The sequence below is a fragment of the Phasianus colchicus genome, chromosome 26, assembly GCF_987193195.1.
Source record: "Phasianus colchicus chromosome 26, bPhaCol1.hap1.1, whole genome shotgun sequence".
In the NCBI taxonomy this organism is placed as follows: domain Eukaryota; kingdom Metazoa; phylum Chordata; class Aves; order Galliformes; family Phasianidae; genus Phasianus; species Phasianus colchicus.
The window spans coordinates 4,632,617-4,655,784 of record NC_143461.1 but is presented as its reverse complement, the minus strand read 5'-3'; the positions used below and the strand labels follow the sequence as shown (position 1 = coordinate 4,655,784).

Below are 23,168 nucleotides of genomic sequence, written 5' to 3'. Positions count from 1 at the left end.
CTTTATTTTTTAGTTGTAACTGCCCACGGTTGTTTTCTGGATTGTGACAGATCTGTTCTAATTACCTGTAACCGGTTGGCCGGTGTGGAGGCAGCCGGGAGCTTTTCTTGCTCAATAAATTTGCTCGCCAGAGGCAAACCCCGCTCCGCCCAGCTCCTTTCCCCGCCTCGATTCCCCCCCCGCTGCCCCCAGCCCCGCTCCCGGTGCCCCGGTCCTCCCGCCACGTGGGGGCGCTGCGCGCTGCCTGCGCCCAAACATGGTTGTAACCGGTAGGCGGTGCCTCCCTCAGCGCGGCATCCTATTGGCTCCCTGATGGGCGGTGAGGCCGGTGGGCGGTGCCCTCGCAGCGCGCCTTCCTATTGGCTCAACACCCGCGAGTGGGCAGCGAGGCTGGTGGGCGTGGTCGGCCGCAACGCCGCTTCCTATTGGCTTCCTGATGGGCGGTGCCGCCCCGCAGCGCGGCTCTCTATTGGCTGATCTGCGGGGGCGGGGATGTAGCGGAGCGCGGGGTTCGGCAGAGCGCGGGGTTCGGCAGAGCGCGGGGTTCGGCAGAGCGCGGGGTTCGGCAGAGCGCGGGGTTCGGCAGAGCGCGGGGTTCGGCAGAGCGCGGGGTTCGGCAGAGCGCGGGGTTCGGCAGAGCGCGGGGTTCGGCACCGCTCCGCTGCCGTCGCCATGGACCTGGGGCCGCTGAGGATGGGCTACCGCCGGGACGAGGAGGTGCGGGGCGGCGGGGGGCGGCGGCGAGGCCTCGGCTGTGGGGTCCCCCGACCTTCACATCGCCTCGCTGTCCGCAGGCCTTCGAGGAGCGGCACCTGGCCTCCCGGCACCCCATCGAGCAGTTCGCGGCTTGGTTCACGGAGGCGGCGCGGTGCCCGGCGGTGGGCGAGGCCAACGCCATGTGCCTGGCCACGTGCGGCAGGTGAGTGCTGGGGGTGGGGGTGCGGGGGGCCGTGCCGCCGGGCCTTGACCACCCCCCGCCCGCTATCGCAGGGACGGGAGGCCCTCGGCCCGTATGGTGCTGCTGAAGGGCTTCGGGCGCGACGGGTTCCGCTTCTTCACCAACTACGAGAGCCGCAAAGGGAGGGAGCTGGTGAGCGCCGGGCTGCGGGGCTGCGAGCGGGGATCCCGCGGGGCTCCTCCCGGAGCTGCGTGGCGGCTGACGGCTCTCTCCTATCCCCCCCTCCACGTTTCAGGATGCCAATCCCTTCGCTTCTGTTGTCTTCTATTGGGAGCCCCTCCACCGGCAGGTGTGTGCGTGGTGCGAGGCCACGTGTCCTCCTTTCCCCCAGGGGCTCTGTGGTATTTTGGGATTCGTTCTTTCAGGTTCGGGCTCTCCAGGTGGGATTTGGCTGCTTGTTCTTCCTTCATGCTGCCAGGGGTAGGCCCTGTGCAAAGGGAGCTGTAAGGAAGGAGGGAACAGATGCTATAGCAGGGTCAGCTGGGATAGGGCAGTTTCAAACTGAAAGTGGAGATATAGACTGAATGTAAGGAAAAGGTCTTTTACAGTGAGGGTGGTGAGGCAGTGGTACAGGCTGTCCAGAGAGGATGCTCCATCCTTGCAGAGCTTCAAGGTCAGACTGGGTGAGGCTCTGAGCTCCCTGCCTGAGCTGTAGGTGTTCCTGTTCATTACAGCATTGGATTAGGTGACATTTAAAGGTCCTTTCTAACTGTGAGTTCTTAACAACACAGAGCCCAGACTAGGTATGGGATGTGTGTCAAGGGCTTTGGGGGCTGTTGGGCCCCTAGGCAACTTGTGCTCACCTATCCCTGCCCTGCACAGGTACGGATTGAGGGCTCAGTGAAGCGGCTGTCAGAGGAGGAATCGGAGCAGTACTTCCACTCCCGCCCTAAAGGCAGCCAGATTGGGGCAGTTGTCAGCCAACAGAGCACCGTCATCCCAGACAGAGAGGTGAGCAGGGAGGTGGGACCAGCAGGGCTCCCCCAGCTGCCACCATCCTGCCCTGATTTCAACACCTTCCCTTTCCCTGCAGTATTTGAGGAAGAAGAACGCAGAGCTGGAGGAGCAGTACCGGGACACAACAGTGCCAAAACCAGCTTACTGGTGAGCCACGCCGGTAGGGAACCGTGGTTCCACCACACCCTGCAGTGCTCCTCACCACCTGCATTTCTCTCCTAGGGGAGGCTACATCCTGCAGCCAGAGGTGATGGAATTCTGGCAGGGCCAAACCAACCGCCTGCACGACCGCATCGTTTTTCGGCGCCCACGGGACAGCACAGCCCCCCTGGGACAAATGACACATCAGGGTGAGGATGGCTGGGTGTTCGAACGCCTTTCCCCATGAAGCTGCATGTTCCTGGCTGCACTCACCTGACTGGCAGCGTTCCCTGTGCCAAATCCCCCATGTGTCCCCTGCTGTGTCCTGGGGAGCTGCAGCCTCGCTCTGCCCTTCCCTGGTGGTGCTGGGGGGGCTCAGTTCAGCCCCCCCCAGATCCCGTTGTGCTCACAGCAGGCAGAGACAGGTCGGTCCCACAGACCCCTGCTTCCCCCTGCCAGCGTGTGAGTAGCAATTGCCCTTGGGACTGGTGGTGTTAATGAATTACGTGAATGATTGTAGAAGGGCACTGGTGAATCCCCTGCCCTCATCCTGCCCTGCAGCTGGGACCAATCATGCCCTGTGTTTTAGCTAGAATCATGCCTTTTGCTCAGTCGGTGCAATAACTTCTTTAATTGTGGCTCTGATATTATTGTGAGTGCTCTTGGCTGGCTCTGCTTGTTGCCACCCGTGTGTTCCATCTCTGTGGGGCTGTAGGACCCCAATCTTCACCCCATCTGTACCAGCACTGCTCCCTGCCTGTACATGGGAACAATAAAGTCTGATCAGAGCGGAGCTGTGCAGTGTTTGGGTTAATGTTTACCCAGCAGAGCTGGGCTTGGCTGCTTTTCCCAGCAGAGGGTGCTGCTGGCTCAGCCACTGCTCCTTCTGCTCTTGGGCCACTTCCCAGTGAAACCAGGCCCTGATAACCTTTGCCCTTTGCCAGCTCCATGCATTTGTGCACTCAGCCTCTGGCTCTCGGGGCAGCAGGGGGGTCTCAGCCACAGCTGGTGGGGCAGGAAGGTCCTCACATGGCTCAGGTCCACCTACATCCTCGTGCTGTGGTGCTGGAGCTGGAAACCCCCTGGGATTTGAGCACAGCCTTGCAGTGGGAGGTGGCAGCAGGGAGCATTGGGCTGAGCCAGGTGGCTGCGTCACACCGCTCCAAAGTGCTCCTTTGCCCCTGCAGCATCATCTGCCCCTCTGCCCCCATCACACTGAGTCATGCAGTCGACTTGGTCCTTCCTTGTGCTCATCCCTGGCTGAGTGCTGCCGTGGTGCTCAGCAGTGTGGGGTGGTGATTGCATGTCCCACCGTGGGGCTGGGGGCTCTGCTGGAGCTGGTTCTGCTCTGTGGGTGACCCTGGGTGATGAGCACAGCCGCTTCTACCCCCACTCTGTGTGTCCCCATGGTTCTGGAGCCCAGACGCTGCTGTGATGGGCGTCACCTCGCTGCCCCCCTTCCTCCTTTCCCTTCTGGGCAGGAACCTTGCAGCACTGCCAGCGTGGGGACAAAGAGCACCTTGTGAACCCACGTCTTCAGTATGCAAACAGCCAGGGCGGGGGCTGCTGAGAAGCATTGGCAAAGGCTTTGTGCCATGGCAGCGGGATTTGGGTCCTGGCATTTGGCACAGTTCAGCTTTTACAGTTGTTACAGAGCTGTTGCTTTTTCCTGGTGAGTTCAGGTGCGCTCTGTGGGCAGGGCAAGCTCCCTGTGCAGCCATCCTGGCACCAAGGGCAGCCCCAGCACGGTGTGGTGCCAGGCTGTGGGTGCTCCTGTTGGGGTGTGTTTGTGCTGCAGTGGGGCTGGGGATTCCCTGTGTGCCGTGGGCTCCACTCACAGCAGAGCCAGAGCTGCACTGGGAGCTCAGAACTGAACCCTGAGCTGTCCCAGTCCCTGCAGCTCCCTGCGATTCCCACACACAGCCACCACGCTCCCTTTGTTCCCAGACCTGTTTTATTCCCAAAGAACAGTTGGAAGACCTCACGAAAGGCTCAGCTTCCGTAATAAAAAAATAAGAACAGCACAAAGAGAGAGGCTATGAGCTCGGCTCCCTCGCCATGGTCTGTGAGCAGCTCTCCCCTTCCGGGAGCAAAGAGCAATTCCTGGTCCTGGGTGGGAACGCAGCTCCTGCTGGGAAACCTGGAGCCCTCCCAGGTCCCGACAGTATCCTGAGCAGTGGCCCATCCTTTGGCCAGGGTTGGCTGCATCCAGCAGTGCAAAGATCAGCACAAAGGGCTGCGCAGCTCCTCAGGCTTTGGGGATGAGCAGGGCTTTGTCCCGGCGTCAAACTTCTGTGTTTGCTCAGGGCAGCACACAGCAAAGGGGCTTCAGAGGTCCTGCAGCCAAACTGAGCCCTGAGTGCTTCGTCCTGGGCTGCCCTGTCCCAGCAGGACTCAGCCCAGTGCTGCTCATGGGTGCCCCGTAGCACAGCGGGGGGATGCACCGTGTTGGGGCTGTGTGCCCTGCAGCATTCCCTGCCCCATCCATCCCCTCTTTGTCACTGAGTGAGCCAGCAGCCAGCGCCCACCGGGGCTGCGTTTAAATAGGATTCTTGCTTTTTCCTTAAATAAACTCCTATCTGAGTCTGTTTTCCTAACAAAGTGCCATCGGGGGGGGGTGTGCAGCAATGAGCCCCCCAGCTCCGTCGTGTCAAGGGATCCCAATGGGGCAGCACTGGGGGCTCACGTTGGGGCAGGATGGACCCAAACTGCCCCCTCCCAGCCTCATTTCTCTTCCCGCTCGCTGTCTGCACAGAGCCCTGGGTTCTCAGCCAGCGTGGGTCTGACTTTCTTCTTCTCCTTGAAGCGGCCGGAGTTGGACACCTTGACGTGTTTCCCTTTGGTGCTCTTATCCACGATCTTCTCCAGGCGGGCGGCGAAGTCGGGCGTCCCTTCCTCTGCTGAACCCTCGGGGCCGTCGCCGGCGTGGATGTCGGGGCTGTCATACAGCACCTTGGGCATGGATTTACGCTTCCTCAGGAAGGTCAGCTTCCACCAGCTGTGGCTCTCAGCCATGACTGCGGGGCACCTGGGCGGGAGGTGGCAGCGTTAAGGGGAACAGGGAAGTGGCACGGGGCAGTGTGATGGTACAGCTCACCCCAGCCTTATGGTTTCCCTCTTTGCAGTGTTGCTGTGGTCGGGGTGAGCACAGTGGGAAGGGGATTCCCAGCCCTCCAGGCTCCACCCTGGTGCGGGGATAACAGCCCCGTGCCCACGCAGTGCCTCCACTGACCCTACAGAATCACAGAATGGGCAGGGTTGGAAGGGACCTCAAAGATCATGAATCTCCAACCCCCCTGCCACATGCAGGGCCACCAACCTCCCCATTTAGGCTGCTCAGGGCCCCATCCAACCTGGCCTTGAACACCTCCAGATCCTACAGATCAGACCCCATCCCACATCCCGGCTCTGGCACCCAACCCAGCATTGTGCCTCCACTGCTGCTTTGGGGTACCAGGTTAGAGGGAAAGGCCACCACATCACACAGACCCTGGCAATGGAGACGTGGCCGTGGGAAGCCCCCAGGACAGTTTGCTGTCACCTGGATGCGGCCACCACGGGGTCTCAGCCACCCCGTTCCCACCGACAGCACCGTGATGCCCTACCTGAGCCTCCTGCCCCGCTCAGAAGCCTGGGGGATCCCAGGGACAGCGTGGGGCCCCACACCTGCTGCTGCCCCGCTGCTCTGAGTCAAGGTGAACCCGAGAGCAAACCACTCCTGCTTGAGCAAACAGCGGGGGCCGGGCCAACGCTGCGCTGAATATTCATGATGGGGGAAGTGGTGGCTGAGCCACGGGGGTGGCACTGGGAAGGACACCCCCCCCCCCCCCCCACCATCACCCCCTCGTCCCCGGTGTCACGTTGGGTTTCGGGGATTGGAAGGAAGCATGGAACCTTCCCAGTGCCCAGCACAAAGCAGGGCGCTATGCTGTCATCTCTATGGTGTGGGGACACGGGCTATGGGGACACGGCAGGGACAGCACTCATGGGGCTGTGGGATATGGGGACACAGCGCATGGGGACATCGCATGGACGTGGCCCGTAGGGACGCTGCAGGGTCACCACGTGGCCGGTGGGGACACACGTGGCTCGTGGGGACACTACGGGGACGCGGCCCATGGAGATGTGGCTCACGGGGACGCAGTTTGTGGGGACAGGGCCATCGGGGTCACCGCTTCGTGGGGACACCGCAGCACACGGCGCAACCCCCCCGCATCGCACCGCGCATGCGCACGCCTCTCCACCCTCGGGCATCACTGCGTCCCGCCCTCCCGACAGCTCCCTGTTCCCATTGGTCGAGCGCCGCCGCCTCTCCGCCAATCGAAGGAGCGGCGCGTGGCACTGTCCATCCGCCGCGTGCTCCTGATTGGAAAGGGGGCGGGACCCACGGAGCATTGCGCGTTTGGATTGGCTGCGCCGTACGGTGCGCGGCGGGGATTGGCTGAGGCGTGGGGGGCGGGGCCAAGCGGGGGAAAGCGGAAGCGGCGAGCGGCGCGCAGCGGGCGGGATGCAGGTGGGCAGCGGGACCGGAGCTCGGGGGTCAGAGGTCAGGAGGTCAGAGGTCAGGGGTCAGGTCTCACACCGTTCCCTCCCGCAGGCCTCTCCGCGGGACTACCAGGATGTGCCCATCGACATCCAGACCGGCAAACTGCTGGGTACGGCAACCTGCGGGCACTGCGGCCTCCTCAGCTCCCCGCGCCCCGCAGCTCGGGCCGCTCACCGTTTCCCCCCCCCTCACAGACTGGTTGGTGGACCGGCGGCACTGCGGCCTGCGCTGGCAGGCCCAGGTGAGCGCCGTGCGACAGAAGATCGAGGCTGCACTGCGGGATATGCCCGAGCACGAGGAGATCGCACAGCTGCTGGCAGGCGCTGGTGAGAGAAACCTGAACGACCCTTCACACCCCCCCCACCCCAACCATGAGCATCTGTTCAGTCCCGTGACAGCTCTGTTCCTTCCCTTCCCTCTGCCCTTCCCTCTCTCCTGCCCTCTCCCCTTCCCTCTCCCCTTCCCTCTCCCCTTCCCTCTCCCCTTCCCTCTCCCCTTCCCTCTCCCCTTCCCTCTCCCCTTCCCAGCCATTCACTACTCGCACTGCCTCCGCATTGTGGACATCCTCAGGGGCACCGAGGCCTCCACCAAGAACCTCTTTGGGCGATACTCATCCCAACGCATGAAGGTGAGCGGGGATGGGCTACGGGTGCCCCATGCCTGTGCCCTCCTCCTCACCCTCTGCTTCCCCCTCCCCAGGACTGGCAGGAGATCGTGGCCCTCTATGAGAAGGACAACACCTATCTGGGTACGGCTGCGAGGTGCCCAGGGAAGGGGTAGAAAGCAGCGGGCCGTAGGGGACCATCGCAGCTCCTCATGGCCCTCCCACCCCACAGCTGAGCTCGCTGCCCTCCTGGTGCGTAATGTCACTTATGAGGTCCCTGCACTGCGCAAGCAGATCTCCCGCTGCCAGCAGGCCCAGCAGGACCTGGCCCGTCGTGAGGAGGAGTGCCAGCTGGCAGCTGCTGAGCTGCGGGAACGCTTCTACGCCTCCTGCAAGCAGTACGGCATCACTGTGAGTCCCCCGGTGCTGTTATGGGACCCCGTGTCCTTTTGGATGGGGAGAGTGACCCTACAGCCCCCTGACCAGCTCTATAAGCAGTCTGGAAGGAATTAGGCTGTGTGTCTCCCTGCCCCATTGTGTCCCTGCTCCATCTGCAGGGGAGCAATGTGCGCCAGGAGCTGCTAGCCTTGGTGCAGGAGCTGCCCTCGCTGCTGTCTGAGGTTGGAGCAGGAGTTGGTGCTCTTTCTGAGGCCATCGAACTGTACCAGGCCTGCGTGGAGTTTGTTTGCCAGAGGTGGGTGTGGGGGGCACTGATATCCCTGGGGGTCTCCCAACAGCACCCTGGTGGGGAGTGGGACATCACAGCCTCTCTGTCTGCTGCTGATGTCCCTATGGCAGCTCAGAAGGGCCCGTGGTGCCCATGCTGCGGTACGTGGGGAGCAAAGGCAACACAACCGTGTATGAGTGGAGGACGGGGTTTGAGCCAGTGAGGGTGGAGAGGCCAGAGGTGCAGGTGGTGCCGGAGCAGCCAAAGGAGGACACGGTATGGTGCTGCAGTGCCTGGGGCTGTGGCTGTTTGCTGCAGCTGGAAGGGAGTCTGCATCCTTCAGGTTTCGGAGGTCCCGTTGCCCTTTTTGCTGCAGATTGACTGGGGAGACTTCACGCTGGAGCCGATTGGTGGGGGTGATGCTGACAACGCTGCTGCAGGTGGGGAAGCCCAGGACAGTGAAATTGACTGGGGCATTGTGGTGGAGCCCAGCCCTCAGGTGAGTGCTGGCTGCTTGCTCCTGGGGCCCGGCCTGTTGCTGGGGTCCTGGGAGTGTTGCAGGTGCCCTCCAGTCACCAGCCACCCTCTCTTTCATTGCAGGACAATGACATTGACTGGGGTGATGGTGAAAGCAATGGGGCACAGATTACAGTGTTGGAGGATGGCTCTGAGGGTGAGCATGGTCACAAGGCGGGTTCCAGTGTGCGGAGAGCACAGAGTTCCCTTCCCTGCTGACCCCATTCATTCCCCAGAACCCGAGGCAGTTGCCCGTGGCTCCGATGCCCTGACACTGCTGGAGAATGCTGCAACACGGAACCAATTCATTGATGAGCTCATGGAGGTGAGCAACGCTTGGGCAGCTCAGGCACCCTCCCCGTGTAAGGTGGGTTCTGGGTGTCCCCACCCCACTCCCCCCACACAGCGTCCTTTTCCCCACAGCTGGAGCTGTTCCTGGCACAGCGCTTGGTGGAGATGGAGGAGGAGGCCGATGTCCTGGCTGCCAGCCAGTTCCAGCTGGCCCCCACTGTTCTGCAGGGCCAGACCAGCACCCGTGTGGGCACACTGCTGGCCAGCACCAGGGCACTGCTGGATCAGCTGAGCACCCGCCGCATGCAGCATCTCTTCATCATCCTCGCCTCCCCCAGGTCACCTCACTGGGAAAACCTGGGGGACTGGAGGGCTGGGGAGGACAGACTGGGAGGACCCTGGAGGTGAAGCAGGGGCTGCTCTCCCTGTTTGCAGGTATGTGGACCGTGTCAGTGAGATGCTGCAGCAGAAACTGAACCAAGCAGAGCTGCTGCTGGCCAAACGGGAGGCACTGAGTCGGAAGCGGCACGAGGCTCTGACAGAGCAGGGTGTGCTGGAGCCCAAGCTGGACCGCCTGCAGGAGCGGACCCGGGAGCTGCAGCAGCTGGTGGGGGTCCAAGCAGGGCTGCCCCTGGCCCCTCCCCTGCTGCACGCCCTCCCCTCACCTTGGACTTTCTCTTGCAGATCGAAGCTGACATCTCCAAGCGCTACGGTGGGCGCCCGGTGCACCTGATGGGGGTCTCACTGTGAGCTGGAACCTCCAGTGAGGTCCTGCTGCCCCCCCACCCCCTCCCACCCCACCATGGTAACGTGGCTTCAGCCTGGGGCTGGGCGCTGCTGAATAAAGCTGCAGCTGTTCCCCGTGCATCTCTTGTGCTGCATCCAGAGGCTCAGTGCTGGGAGGAGAGGAGCCCCCAGCCCAGAGATGACCCCCCCCCCGAGCTGTGCAGCCCTCCCTGGAGCTGGGAGGTGGGGGCGAGGGTGGGCAATTCGATTTTAATTTCATAGCAGAGCGGTTGATTCATGGCTCGTTGTCGCCAGCGGTGACTCCGGTAATGACTTTCCATCACGATGAAAAGTGGAGTGACATCGCTCATTATTCCTCCCGCTCGTTATGGCAGGGTGGGGCGGGGGGGCCACGCACCCCTATGGACAGTGAGCGATGGTCCCCATTAATCACCACCACGACCCTCTGCCCCCAACACCCCCCCCCGCCCCCCGGCAGATGGGAGGGGGAAGGCAGAGCTTCGCCCCTACCACCATTGGGCTGCACAGGACAAGGGGTGGCCGAACTCCCCCCCAGCACCTTCGGGGCGGACTTCCACACCCATGGGCGTCACCCCCTGACCACTCCCCCCCCCTCCCCACCAGCAGTCTATTGGCCCCCGCGCCCCTTTTGGGCGGGAGTCAATGGGGGGGAGGCGACGTGCAGAGCTCTGGGCTCCAGCCGGGTCCCGTGCCGGGGTGGTGGTGGTGGGGGGTGGCTTTAATTCCCAATTCCCCGGGCTGCCCATCTGCTCTACGTTGCTCACACCCCCCCCCCCCCCTTATTTGTGGCGCAGCTGCTTGAAGGGGCTCTAATTCTCCTCCTTAGAACAATGCCCAACGCGGCACCAGGGACGGATGTGACACCCCGGGCGGCAGCGCCGTCGCTTTGTCCCCTCTTTGTCCCCCACCCCCCGTTCTCCCCCCGCCCCCCGGAGGGAGGCGTGGTTCAGAGCCCCCCGCACTGCGCCGTGCCGCCGGCAGGGGGCGCTGCAGGACTGCGAACGGAGCGATGAGTGCGAATTCGGCTGGGGGCGGGGCTAAATGTAAAGGGGGCGTGGTCACGTGCCATATAAGGTGTGTGTAGGGCGGGGGGGCGGGGCTATGCAAAACAGCCCCTCCGCGGAGCAGCTATTGGGGGTGGGGGGACTCTCCGTGATTGGGGTGGTCTGTGGGGTGATGCAGTGTAACCGTGTCCACCCTGTGATCCTACAGCCCTGTAGGTGTGGGCATACATGGGTGGGTGGCTCAGGGTTCACAGGGTTGCAAGCGCCCACCTCATTGGGCTCACGGCCTCTTTTAGGACCCTCTGGGGGTCCCGTGGTGTCCCACCAGCTTTGTGCTGTGACGAGATGAGGGTCACGACCTGTAGTCGTACACCTACAGAGGGTGGCTTGATGCTCATGTCACAGATGTCACCATTGCCTCAAAGGTTTGGTGTGGAATGGTGACCTCCATGGCTGAGCCCCAGCTGGAGGCACCCCTGGGCCCCAGCACAGCTGTTGGGAGAGGAGACTGAGCTGATGCAGAGGCTTTAATTGGCACAGAGGCTTTAATTGACATAGAAGCTTTAACTGGGACAGAGCAGAGGGGTTTGGGGGAGGCCCAGGTGCAGCCTGGTGGCTTTTGGGCCATTCTCCTTCATTAGTGCTTAAGGACTTATTAATGCTGAGGGTAGGAGCTGGAGAGGGGCTGCAGGGGGGGCAGTGGCAAGGAGGGTGTCTGCGTCCTTTCACCCCTGGGTGCAGCCTTGTGCAGGACAAATGCGACCAGTGCATCGATGCGCCTTAATGCCCAACACAGAACAAACCCCCATTGCTGAGGAGGGGCTAAAAATATCCCAGCTGGGGGCAGGCAGCTCAAGTTGCTGCTGACAGCACCCTTGGCCCCCACTGCCCACCCCCATCCCATGGGGAGGCACAAGGAGGGGTTTCAAGCCTCTCTGATGCACTCCTGTTCCCCACAGGGCACAGCGTTGTCCTCGTGCTCTCCAGCCCCACTGGGAGCCTATAGCAGCTGTAGGGTTTGGTGTGCTCTCGCTGTGAGGCTGTGCCCTCCTTGCCCGCCACCATTACCTCATCGGATTGTGGCTTGCAGCACGACGTGGGCTGGGGCCGCACCCCAGCTTTCGTAGGTGTTTGCTGGTTGTTTTGCAGATTAGTGAGGCTGGGGCAGAGCGAGTCCATGCCACCGAGCTGCTTGGATCCATTGCTGCCACCCTGTCTGGTCTTCATCCCGTGCTTTGTGCACTGCTCCCAGGTAGGGATGCTCTGTAATTGGGACAGTCCTGCTTTGGGGGGGGGTCTGTGCTGCTTGTCTCTCGGCTCCCAGCTCTGCTTGAGGGAACTTTTTGCCAGTGACAACACCGAGCTGTGAAAAAGGGCCCCACTGCTGGATAACATCACCCAGCCACAGGCGCTCACTGCTCACAGCCACAGCAGGGCTGCGTTAGCCCCTGCCTGAAGCCCAGCTATTGCCACCCAGCAGATGGCTGCAGTTGGGCATTGAAGCCTGAGCTCACATGCTACATTTTCAGATGAACTGTTGTCTCTGGCATCCTGTTTGTTTCTGGGGCAGGACGCGGGCGTCTGCTTTTGGCTGCTGCTCTGGGCAGCTGCAAGCGTGGCAGAAATAGCAGAGCAGGGGCGGTGCTGCCCGGCTGCCACCCCAGCGACGGGGACGGAACCACCCCGAAGGCAGCAGGGCTTTATAATACCGGCTCCATGTTCGTTTCTTTGATCAATTTCCAGCCCGCTGTCGGCTGAGGGTTCTGTCGGCACGTCCCATAGGGCTGCGGGGTGCAGGTGAGGATGAGGTCGTCGTCTTTTTGCTGCAGCTGTGCGAGCTGATGCTGCGTGAGGCCTCCGACGCTGTGAGACGGGGAGGGGCCCGTTCTCACCCCCAAAAACAAAGCAGGCATCGCAGGCAGGGATCGTTCCGCCTGGGCAGCTGTCGGTGCGCGGAATTAAAGACTTTAATTAGCGAGGAACGGAGTAATGAGGAAAGGGAAGCGCGAGGCTTTGCGTTGGCCCAAAACGCGGCCCTGACTCACCGCAGCCCTCGGCCTTCCACCTGCGGAGCGCTGTGCCGACACGGGCCGGGCCTCGGGGAGCCGCGTCCGCACCGCAGGCCTCGCCGGGTGGCTGCCGAGGAGCCCGAGGTCCCCGGGGGAGACGCCGGCGGTGCCGAAAGGCCCCGGGCCTCGCCCTGCGCTGTGGGCCTGGGGCGCTCGGTGCCATGGCAACGGCTGTGAGGAGAAGGGGCGGAGCCCGCGCTCTGTCGGGATTGGTGTAAGCTGCAGTCACTCAAGTTTCCGGACGGGCGGCTGGTTCCTGTGCGTCGTTTCATTGGTAGTTGGAGCTGTCGTTCGGTTAGGGTCTCGCGCTCCATTGGGCTAGCCACCCGTCATTCATCCACGCGGAGGGCGGTGCCGTTGTGCCGGTTTTTCCTCTCCGATTGGTCCGCCGGGCTCAGCTCTATGTCCAAGCCTCTCTCCCCGCTCTCCGATTGGTCTCTCCGCCTGCCCATCCGCACGGCGACGGAGGCGGGAGCGTCTCCTCCGCGCCACCTCCTATTGGCCGACCGCTTCGTCCCGCCTCCCAGGGGCGGGTGCCGATTGGAGGAGGTGTGAAGGAGGGAGGGGGGGCGGTCGGCCGGGGCGGGAGCGGGGCCGGCGGCGGCGGCGGGGCGGCTGGGAGCGATCGGCGGCGGCGAGCGGGTAGCGGCGGGCGGGGCCGGCGGCGCGGACGGAACGCGGGGCAGCGTCACGAGGCCTGAGGGCGCCTTAAAGGGCCCGGGGCGGGGCGGCGGGGGAGGCCGGGCCCGGCGGGGCCTCACGCGGGGCCGCCGCGCTGCGGGCAGAGATCGGCGGGGCCTGGAGGGGGGGAGCGGCGGCTGTGGGGGGGGGGGCGGCGGCGGCGGGAGCCCCTCGTGGTGAAGTTGACGCAACGGCCTAAGAATAGCGCGGGGCGGGGCGGCTCCGTGCACCGGCCGGGCGGGGCCTTCCACGTTTCCTCAGCTCCCCCCCGGTTCGGTTTCAGCTCCGGAAAGGTCCCGAAGCGCAGCTCGGTAACTTCGGATCTGCCCCGCACGGAGCTCCGCAGCGAACGGAGGGGAGCGGGACGGAGCGTCCCGACTGCTGCATGTGGGCACCGCGGGCAGTAAGTGGGGGGAGCGGGGCTGCGTGGGGAGATGGGAAAAGGGGGGTTGTGGGGGGGTTGTGGGGACGCTGAGGTGGGATCCGGAGGGTTTGGAGCTGGAAAGGAAAGCTGGATTTGTCCCCGAGCCGAAGGGATTCCCACTGGGAAGTTTTATCACGGTGCTGTGCTGTGACTCCGACCCTGGAAGTGTTGTTTTGTGTCTGAAAGCGTGGCTTTATTTTGTTTAAAAGTGGGGCAGGGGAAGGAGTGACCCGAGCGACTTGTTGTGAGCTGAATCCACCTGCTGGCTCCTTGTTGGTTGTTTTGTTGGGTTTTTTTTTTGTTTTGTTTTGTTTTGTTTTCCTAACCTTCCACCTCTTTTCTTCTCTTCCAGAAATGCTTTCTCTGAAGAAATACTTCACGGAAGGCCTCATCCAGTTCACCATCCTGCTCAGCCTGATCGGCGTTCGCGTGGACGTGGACACCTACCTGAACTCCCAGCTCCCTCCTCTCCGAGAGATCATTCTTGGCCAGAGTTCTGCATACACCCAGACCCAATTTCACAACCTCCGCAACACCTTGGACGGGTATGGCATCCACCCAAAGAGCGTAGACCTGGACTATTACTTCACTGCTCGCAGGCTGCTTAACCAGGTGAGGGCACTGGACAGATTTCAAGTGCCCAGCACTGAAGTCAGTGCCTGGTTGGTGCATCGTGACCCCGAAGGCTCTGTGTCCGGCACCCAGCCCAGCGCTGGCATCGCCCTCGAGAACGGCGGTGGTCTGCAGGATGGGAACGGTCCTGATGGTGCTGTGAGGGAGAACGGGGCTGAGCAGGGCTTTGGGGAAGAGCTGGAGGACCTGGGAGCTGTGGCTGCCCCAGTGAACGGGGACCTGACCAAAGAGGTAGGCGGCTCCTTCTTATTTCTTGGCTTGGGGGACAGCCTGACGTTGGCTTCTTTGCTGGCTATCAATGTGAGTGGTGTTTTGTGTGTGCTGTGTGACGAGCACGTGGCCATGGGAATGGCATGGGGCCGAAGCACAGCGTGCTCCTGAGTGCTTGCTGTACACTCAGGGTGCTTTTCCACTTTTGTTTGCTGTATTCTTGGTTTGAAAGCGATACTGAAAGGTGGGGAAGGGGCTGGGGTCGGCGTTTCAGCGTGTGCACAAAGCTTTGTGTTGTGAAACCCATAAAATAACGCTGGGAAATAAACACAGGCATTGGGTAACAGCCTCATCCCAGGTGTCAGCGGGGTGGTTGGGTTACTTGGCTCTGGAGTTCATCCAGCTGAGACGTTTATAGCTTGGTTTTCATCAGAGAGGGGTGGGGAGAGGTGAACTGGAAAGTGGTTTATTTTTTCTGTCTGTCTGAGCATAACCTTTCAGATGTTGTGATGCAATCGGTCCCTGCTAGGAGCTCCTGGTATTTTTTGTTGGTTTTTTTTTTTTTCCCCTCCTTTTTGGCACTGGTCTCTTTGTCACGGCCTCTTCAGCCTCGATATCTCCCCAGCCACGTGTGGGTGTTGGTGCTGCTTGGCTCTGTTGGGCACTCCCAGTGTTGCTGCTGTTGTCTCACTTTCTGAGCTCGGTGAGGAGCCGGGTTGGGATGCAGCCCATTGCTGCCATCCCCTGTGGGCGCCTCGAGCTTTGTCACATGGTTTTAGCACAGCAGGAGGCAGGAAACCACGGAAGGAGAGCAGTTGAACACGTGCAGGCAGGAGGGACGATGGTGGTGGTTGGTTTGGGTTGAGCTTTGCTGTGGTTGAGCAGCGCTGCTGTAGGATGTGTGAGTGTGGAGGAGTCGCTGAGGCGATGGGAGGAACTGGCAGCGCAACGCAAACGTTCACATGTCTGGCTCCTGGCCTGATAACTGAGAGGTAATTCCTGTGTGTGGAAGGAGGGAGGACTTTGACTTGCTTCCTGTACGGCCACGTGTGTGGCCGTTCCCTTCCAGCTGCTCCTTGGCCGTGCTGTCCCCATGTTGGAGCACTTGGGCTCTGCCCTCTCCCCTCCTCCCCCACTCACATTCCCTGCCTGCTGCCCCACAGCCCGGCTCGGAGGGCAGCCCTGGTGGCACCATCAGGTGCAGGGAGTGAGGAAACTCCACAGGCTGTAGGGATGGTGCTGCCCACAGCTGCTTATTTTTGGTGTCTTTGTCTGGAACCTTCACTCCCTGCTCACCTCCAGGCTCGCTGCTGGCTGCAGAGCTGGAGCTTTCCTTCCCCAGGGCTGCAAACTCAGGGTTTGTGCTTTTGCTCCGCTCCCCCGTGGCTTTAACGCACTGCAGGTGTCTGGGGCAGGACGCGACCTTGTGCAGGGAGCAAAGCTGCCTTCACAATTCTAAAAGCTGGCGCGGTGCGGCGCTCTGTGGGCGCTGAGCTGAAGGTGGGGCTCCTTTTGCCCCAGCAGCTCCCGGTGGTGGCCGAGCCCCAGGACGAGGACCGGTGCCGCAGGGCTGGGGGGGCTCCGAGCAGCACGCAGCCCCTGGCGGGGGGCTGGGGGGCGGGAGGGCTCCGAGCTGGGCAGCGCCCCGGCAACCGCTGTACCGCCAGCCCCGGGCAGGAGGGGCCCGGGTCGTGCCGGGCGCGGTTCTCCCGTTGTCGGCGCGGAGCCGAACGGAGGTGGAGCGGCCCAAGGTCACCGCGGCCGTCCCTGCGCGGGGCCCGGAGCCGCCGCCGTCGCGCCCTACAGGCCGATCTGATAGGAGGACCGCAGGCGGCAGGGCCTCGTGGCTGCGGCAGGCCCGGGGTGGGGGTTGGGGGGCGGCCCCAGGCGGTGCCGCAGCCGGGGGAGGCAGCGCCCGGTACCGGAGCGCGCGGCGCGGGGCGGCGGCGCTGCGCCACGGCGGGGGCGCGGCCCTGCAGGAAGGCGCGGGCCGGTGGGCCCCGCGGCCGTTGATTGGTGGAAAGGGCGGCCCCCCGGCGGCGCGGATTGGCGGAGGCCTCCGCCCGGGCGAGGGGCGGGGCGCGCGGTGGGGCGCGGCCGCCCATTGGTCGGGCGAGGCGGAGGGGCGGGGCCCGGCGGCGCCGCATCCCGGCGGGGCGGGGGGAAGGGCGGGGCCCGGCGGCGCCGCAGCCAAGGTAACGGCGGGGGAGGGGCGGGCGGGGCGCGCCGCAGCCCGGCCCGGGCGGGCGGCGGCGGGACCGGGGCGGGGCGGGCGGGGGCTGCTGCCGCCGCCGCAGCGGGGCCGCGGGCACCTGTGGCCGCTCGGGGCGGAGAAGCGGCGATGCGTGCTCGGCGCCGCTCCCCGGCCTGCCCGCCCCGCCGCCCCCCGCGGGGACCATGAGCGCGGCGCCGCGGCCCGGGCGGCAGCGGGGGCCATGAGAAAGGTACCGAGCCGGGGAGGGAGGGAGAGGGAGAGAGGGAGGGAGGTGGGGGAGGGCGGTGCTGCAGGGCCGGGCTGCGGCGGGGCGGGGGCGGTCGTGCCCGTAGGGGGGGTGGGGTGGGGGAGCGGCACCGTGGGGGTCCCCAGGGCGGGGGCGGCCGCTTCGCACCCCCCATCCCCCCCCCCCCCCCCCCGGGTGCGGTCGGGCTCCGGGCGGGGCTGGGCTGCGGCCGCCCCGGTGGCGGCGGTTCTGGTTGCATCAGGTGGGCGCCGCCGCCGATGCGGGGATTTTTAAATTTTTTTTTATTTATTTTTAATTATAATTTATTTATTTATTTTATTCCTCCCCCCTCCCCCCCCCCCCCCCAACCGGCGCACTCCTCCCCTTATGCAAATGGCCGGGATGGCACCACGGGCTGATGCAAGCTGGCCACGGCGCAGCCACCGCCGCGACATTGGCCCGAACGCCTCCTGCCCTGCGCCGCCTGCACCGGGCCGCCCCCGCCATGGGGCGCGCGTCCGCACGGCCCTCCCGCAGAGCCGCCCCCCCCGGGCTGCGATGGGCAGCGGCCACCGCGCCCCGCAGGAGCCGAAGGAATGGTGCGGGGGGCGGTGGGAGAGGGGTGGGCCGAGGGGAGTCCGGAGGGGCCCGTGCTGAGCGATTCCGTGTGCGTGCGTGTGTCTTTCAGGACATCGATTTGATTGACATCCTGTGGAGACAGGACATCGATCTGGGCGCCGGGAGAGAGATTTTTGACTACAGCCACCGGCAGAAAGAGAGCGAAGTGGACAAAGAGCTGAGCGATGGGAGGGAGCGCGGGGACGGCTGGAGGAGCGCGGGAGGACAGGTCACCAATAGGAACCTGCTAGTGGATGGCGAGACCGGGGAGAGCTTCCCTGCGCAGGTAACGGAACGGCTGGCATCCAGCACAGCTTCTGCTGCACTGCACTGCCAGCTCAGGGCCCCCTCCGGCCCCAAGCCAGTGCTGGGAGCACCTCGGAAGCATTGGGTGGGGCCTCTGGCTCTTTTTTGGATGCGCTGTAATGAAGCTGTGCTGTAGGAGCTTGTTTTTTTTTTTTTCATCGCCTCCTTCCTAATCCTGGGGCTGTGGTCGCTTGTGTTTCCCATCAGGTGCCTGGCGTGGAGGATCAGACGGCCCTGTCCCTGGAGGAGTGCCTTAGGCTGCTGGAGGCCACCTTCCCTTTTGGGGAGAACTCGGAGGTGAGCGAGGATGGGGTTGTGGTGCCGCTTGTACCCCTCATGGAGAGCGCAGGGCTGGCAGTAAATTGGGTTAGGCTGTTTAAGGAGGCTCCAGGCATCGTGCCTGCAAAAGTAGCAGCGGGGGGAGGGTGTGGGGTGGTCACAATTAATTAAAGACTTCTGGCTTTGCTTCTAATTAGTTCATAGCGAACTGCGGAGGAATAACTGCAACCGCTTTGCTCTGAACAAAGGAGAAGCGATTGCCGGCGTGGAGGTGGAAGGGCATTGGGGCTGGCTGCCTCCCTGGCCGCGGCTCATCAGCTGGGGACTGACTGTGCCTCACGTGGTTCAGTTTCCAGCTGCAGATGTCTCCACCCTAAGCGAAGCTGTGCCCAGCGAGAGCCGGCCTGCGGGCATCCAGAGCAGCCTGCTGTCTCCTCTCCTCCCAGAGGCTGAGTCGCCCTTCGATCTGGAGCAGCAGTGGCAGGACCTCATGTCTATCATGGAAATGCAGGTCAGCGCACCCTGGGGTGGCAGCTGCTGGTGCTGGAGGGGTGGCAGTGGGAAGGGGTTTGCCCTTCCAGGCGCACGTTATCACTCAGCTGAGGTTAGGGGAGGTCCAGTGGCTGTTCCAAGCACCCAGCTCCTGGAGAATGGCAGTTGGAGGTTTGGAACAGCAGCTTTGGTTTTGTCATAGGCTGTGCGGTGACATTGAGTGCCCGTGTGGATGTTGCTGGCAGTGTCTTAAACCTCCTGCAGCTGGCGGATGGTGCTGGGCTTACTGGAGATGTAGCTCCTTCCACAAGAGCTAGAAACGCCGTGTCTTTGGTGTATCCTGGTGGTGAAGGGCAGTGAAAAGGCAGGGCCTGAACGTGGTTGATTTGCTGATCTGCTTCGTGTCTCTTCCAGGCTATGGAAGTGAACAGCACGACCGCTGAAACCCTTTACAACGGCACAAGCGGAGACCTGCTGACTTCTAACTACAACCTCGCCCCAAACACTCCCATCAATCAGAATGTCAGCCTGCATCAGGCCTCTCTGGGCAGCTGCTCACAGGACTTCTCCCTCTTCAGCTCTGAAATTGAAAGCCCTTCCATGGGTGGCAGCTCAGCGCTGCTGCAACTGACGCCGGATAACTCCACTGGCCTCAACACCACCTTCAGCTCCACCAACTTCAGTGGGATCTTCTTCCCCCCACAGCTGAACAGTACGGTGAATGAGACGGCGGGCCCTGAGCTGCCGGACCCGCTGGGCGGCCTTCTTGATGAAGCCATGCTTGATGAGATCAGCTTGATGGATTTGGCCATCGAAGAAGGTTTCAACCCAGTGCAGGCCTCGCAGCTGGAAGAGGAGTTTGATTCTGACTCAGGTCTTTCTCTGGATTCTGGCCACAGTCCTGCTTCCCTTAGCAGCTCAGAAGCCTCTTCCTCCTCTTCTTCCTCCTCTTCCTCCTCCTCCTCCTCTTCCTCTTCCTCCTCATTTTCTGAGGAAGGAGCTGTCGGCTACAGCTCAGACTCTGAAAACGTGGACTTTGAAGAAGCGGAAGGGGCGGTTGGGTACCAGCCTGAGTACAGCAAGTTCTGCCGCATGAGCTACCAGGACCCGTCGCAGCTCCACTACTTGCCTTACCTGGAGCACGTGGGCCACAACCACACCTACAACATGGCACCGGGGACCCTGGATCCCGAGGAGCCCAAGCTGCCCAGCGTGGGGAAGAAGAGCAGCAAGGAGAAACCGTCCGAGTTCCTGGATAAGCAGATGAGCAGGGATGAGCATCGAGCCAGAGCCATGAAGATCCCTTTCACCAACGACAAGATCATCAACCTGCCCGTGGAGGAGTTCAATGAACTGCTCTCCAAGTACCAGCTCAGCGAGGCGCAGCTGAGCCTCATCCGAGACATCAGGAGGCGAGGCAAGAACAAGATGGCTGCCCAGAACTGCCGCAAGAGGAAGCTGGACACCATCCTGAACCTGGAACGCGACGTGGAGGACTTGCAGAGGGACAAGTCCAAACTGCTCAGGGAGAAGGTGGAGTTCCTCAAGTCCATCCGCCAAATGAAGCAGAAGGTGCAGAACCTCTACCAGGAGGTGTTCGGCCGGCTGCGGGATGAGAACGGCCAGCCCTACTCCCCCAATCAGTACGCCCTGCAGTACGCCAGCGACGGCAGCGTCATCTTGATACCTCGCACCTTGGCTGACCAGCAGGCCAGGAGGCAGGAGAGGAAACAGAAGGACCGCAGGAAGTGAGGGAGGCACGCGGGAGGAGTGGGAGAATCGCTCAAGGTAGAACTGGAGAAGGGCTGAGCCTGGAAGTGCTTAGAGGAACTTTCATGCCTTCTTATCCAATATATCTTCTCAAACGTGACTGCTGCCGGTCAGTGTACAGGAGGGACTGCGGACGAGCGCTCCCTGTGGGGAGGGACGGGGAGGAGCGGACAGTGCACTGGCGAGCCCAGCACCTTCCACAGCCTGGAATCCTTTGAGCGCAGGAAATCAGCTGGCATCACTGGTGGGGAGATGAGCGGAGGTGGAAAAACTACTGTTAGGAACTGGCTTTAAATAAGAAAAGAGATTTAAGCAAATGAACTTTAAAACCAAGCGATAGGAGAGACATTTTTCTGAACTTCCAAAGTTCTGTGATTTCAGGTAGTTGTTTTTTTTTGTTTGTTTTTATCCTGTTTTTTTTTTTTTCTTTTTTTTTTTTTTCCCCGAACCAGTTTTGACATCAGTGTGTGTGATTCAACCCGACTTAATTCCAGATTAGCCACCATCCCTTTCTAGATCAGACCAGTGCACACATGGCAACACGAGTGGTGCGGCCTTCCATTAACCCTTCCAGCTCTGAGGAAGCTTGCGGAGGGCTGTGCTGCCTTGGGGCCTGGAGCTGGAGCTCTGGAGTGGGTTTGAAGGGGGGGGGGGGGTGGAACTGGGAAGGGTTAACAGGAGCTGTGCATCCCCACCACACTCACTGAGCATGTCACTGCCGCGCAGGGCCGCTGTCGAGGAGGGCACTCAGCAGCCTGCATGCAGCCGCTGTCTTCTCCTACTGACTGGCTGAGAAAGCTTTGGGGGCCACGGGGTGGGTGTGCGGCAGCAGGGACAGCACGCAGAGCCGTGGGCTTGTCACTTATAGAACTAGACATCTGTTAGGATTCCTGTTTCTTAACCGTGCTTTGATTTGATTTTATTTTTTTTTAGGGCTTCAGCCCTGTTTTCCCTATAGGGTCTAGAGTGCTTGTGTTGAGTAAAAGGGAGAAGCCCGAACGTTCAAAGCTGCTAATTGTTCTCTTTGCCATAAAGATTCAGTGTAACCGTGTGATCACATTATAGGATTCTCTTCTGTCCCTAGGTGTTGGTCTGACTTCCTTTGTTTTAAGGAGGGGGGTGGGGGTAGTGCCTTGATCACTGTTGGTCTCCTCCATGGAGACGATCCTAGAAGCTGTATTTACAATATAGCACAGCTGGGAGTGACTTTACCAGCAACTGAATAGCTTAAAATGGCTTTCCTAGCCAGTCCTGTGCATGTGATACGGGCTGAGGGTGTAGCACTGAGGGGGACGGCGCTGAGGAGGTGCGGGCAGCAGCTCTGCAGGGAACCCAGCGGTGCCAGGGGAGGGGGGGGGGGGGGAAGTGATGCTGCTGGGGGCTGCCGAGGAGGAGGTGTTGGTGTGGGCATGTGAACAGGCTGCAGGGAAAGGAGCTGCATCTCAGGGTGCGGTGTGGGGAGAGCTGAGGGCTGCGTGTTGCCTTTGTGGGCCTGCGCAGGGCTCTCCCGTACCGCGCTCCTGAGATCCAACAGCTTTACTTACGCATGAGATGAAGCACAAGTGATGGAGATGTGGGTGTTGGGGAGGTTGGAATGGAGCCCTGAGTGTATGTTTTAAATTATTTTCCTCTTAGAAACTTTATTTTAATGATCTGTGACCTGTCAGGGAAAGAAGAGAGATTGTGTGAGCACAGGACAAAAAAATAAAACGGCTTATTCACTGTACGAGCCTTGGTTTCATGTATTTTATTTTTTAAGCTGAAACACGTTTGGGAAACTAAAGAGCCTCCCTGTGGGGGCCCTCAGCCACAGCTCCCAGCTCTGTGGTGCCCTGCAGGGGGGAGTGGGCACTGCTGCTGGGTGTTCCTCAAAGGCAGCAGCAGCCAGCCCATCATTGCCACTAACATTTCCCCCACCTGGCCTCTAGTGGGGGCAGCGTTAGTACAGAGCTGTATTCCCAAATTGATTATGAACCACCAAAGGAGCCCATCAATAAGAAGAGGCTTGGGCAGCAAGGTGCTATAGTCCTGCCTTTGGCAGAGCCCAGCAGCAGCACACTCAGCACTGCGTTGTACCCCAAACGGAGGTGAGGCCCCGCTTCTATTGGGAACTTCATGGGACCAGCATGATTTTCCCCAGACTGACCCTCACCTGATCACAGGAGGGATGGGTTTGTCTCCCTTTTGCCTTTTCAGGAGGCCAGGGCAGCTCCACACACTCACAGCTCAGCCCAGGGGACCACAGGGCACTAAAATAAACAACAGGGGGTTTCCAGTCCCTTCCTGGGCTCCAGGGCTATTTATCTCAGGCATTACCCCAGGCTGCTTTTAGGCTCTGGGAACCAGGGCCAAACATTTGCCATCCCCCCACCGTCCTCCTTTGCAGGGATCTCCATGGCCCGGCTCCTGCCATCCCCCCCATTCTTGCTCTACCCCAGCCAGCAGCCCTGCTCTGCCTTCAGCTGAGAACGCTCCTGGTGCAATCCCTGCCTGCAGCTATCTCCCCCAGCCTTTGGGGCAGCACGGGGCCAGCACTCTGTGCATCACTGTCACATCCTGGCACTGTCAGCAGTGTGGGCTGCCTGCCAGCACAGATCAGGTGGTGAGCAGACCTTTCATTTTCCAAGGCAGGAAGCACTTAGCCACCAGCAGGGCCTCCTGCCTCTGATCTCGGCTAGAGCCCTGGCTTTGAGGAGTGCTGGGCTGCCCCGCATGGCCTCTCTGCCTCCATCCCTGAGCACTGAACCCACCACCGTGACCTGTCTCAGCTCCCAGCACACAGACAGTTGGGCT

At 61.8% G+C, this 23,168-nt stretch overlaps 4 protein-coding genes and 1 long non-coding RNA gene across 7 annotated transcripts; 3 read left to right on the top strand and 2 right to left on the bottom strand.

The window, feature by feature from the left end:
* The first annotated feature begins 499 nt into the window (after positions 1-499).
* On the top strand, positions 500-2,849 carry PNPO (pyridoxamine 5'-phosphate oxidase). Its single transcript, XM_031600507.2, has 7 exons — positions 500-717; positions 795-919; positions 991-1,090; positions 1,194-1,247; positions 1,781-1,909; positions 1,992-2,062; positions 2,138-2,849. Exons 1-7 carry the CDS (start codon positions 673-675, stop codon positions 2,301-2,303), a joined length of 690 nt encoding a protein of 229 aa, XP_031456367.1. The 5' UTR covers positions 500-672; the 3' UTR covers positions 2,304-2,849.
* Positions 2,850-4,004: 1,155 nt separating this feature from the next.
* On the bottom strand, positions 4,005-5,824 carry PRR15L (proline rich 15 like). Its single transcript, XM_031600508.2, has 2 exons — positions 5,662-5,824; positions 4,005-5,084 (listed from the first exon to the last, which is right to left on the bottom strand). Exon 2 carries the CDS (start codon positions 5,069-5,071, stop codon positions 4,781-4,783), a length of 291 nt encoding a protein of 96 aa, XP_031456368.1. The 5' UTR covers positions 5,072-5,084; positions 5,662-5,824; the 3' UTR covers positions 4,005-4,780.
* A 669-nt stretch (positions 5,825-6,493) lies between these two features.
* Positions 6,494-9,545, top strand: CDK5RAP3 (CDK5 regulatory subunit associated protein 3). Its single transcript, XM_031600774.2, has 14 exons — positions 6,494-6,569; positions 6,654-6,711; positions 6,797-6,928; positions 7,130-7,230; positions 7,302-7,350; positions 7,439-7,617; positions 7,764-7,900; positions 8,005-8,149; positions 8,250-8,372; positions 8,474-8,546; positions 8,626-8,714; positions 8,813-9,018; positions 9,116-9,287; positions 9,365-9,545. The coding sequence occupies exons 1-14, from the start codon at positions 6,564-6,566 to the stop codon at positions 9,428-9,430; spliced, it is 1,536 nt and encodes a 511-aa protein (XP_031456634.2). The 5' UTR covers positions 6,494-6,563; the 3' UTR covers positions 9,431-9,545.
* Positions 9,546-10,978: 1,433 nt separating this feature from the next.
* LOC149914984 (uncharacterized) lies at positions 10,979-13,070 on the bottom strand. Its single transcript, XR_016459970.1, has 2 exons — positions 12,498-13,070; positions 10,979-12,394 (listed from the first exon to the last, which is right to left on the bottom strand). It is a non-coding gene; the product is annotated as an uncharacterized LOC149914984 (long non-coding RNA).
* Positions 13,071-13,087: 17 nt separating this feature from the next.
* On the top strand, positions 13,088-22,101 carry NFE2L1 (NFE2 like bZIP transcription factor 1). Of its 3 annotated transcripts, XM_031600772.2 has the most exons (7): positions 13,088-13,163; positions 13,486-13,605; positions 13,979-14,490; positions 17,599-17,814; positions 18,042-18,131; positions 18,463-18,624; positions 19,020-22,101. In XM_031600772.2, exons 3-7 carry the CDS (start codon positions 13,981-13,983, stop codon positions 20,355-20,357), a joined length of 2,316 nt encoding a protein of 771 aa, XP_031456632.1. In that variant the 5' UTR covers positions 13,088-13,163; positions 13,486-13,605; positions 13,979-13,980; the 3' UTR covers positions 20,358-22,101. The 3 variants fall into 3 exon arrangements, with proteins under 3 accessions (XP_031456632.1, XP_089981071.1, XP_089981070.1); XM_090124945.1 differs by lacking the exon at positions 13,486-13,605 and having other exon boundaries at positions 13,102-13,163; XM_090124944.1 differs by lacking the exon at positions 13,088-13,163 and having other exon boundaries at positions 13,342-13,605.
* The last annotated feature ends 1,067 nt before the right edge of the window (positions 22,102-23,168 follow it).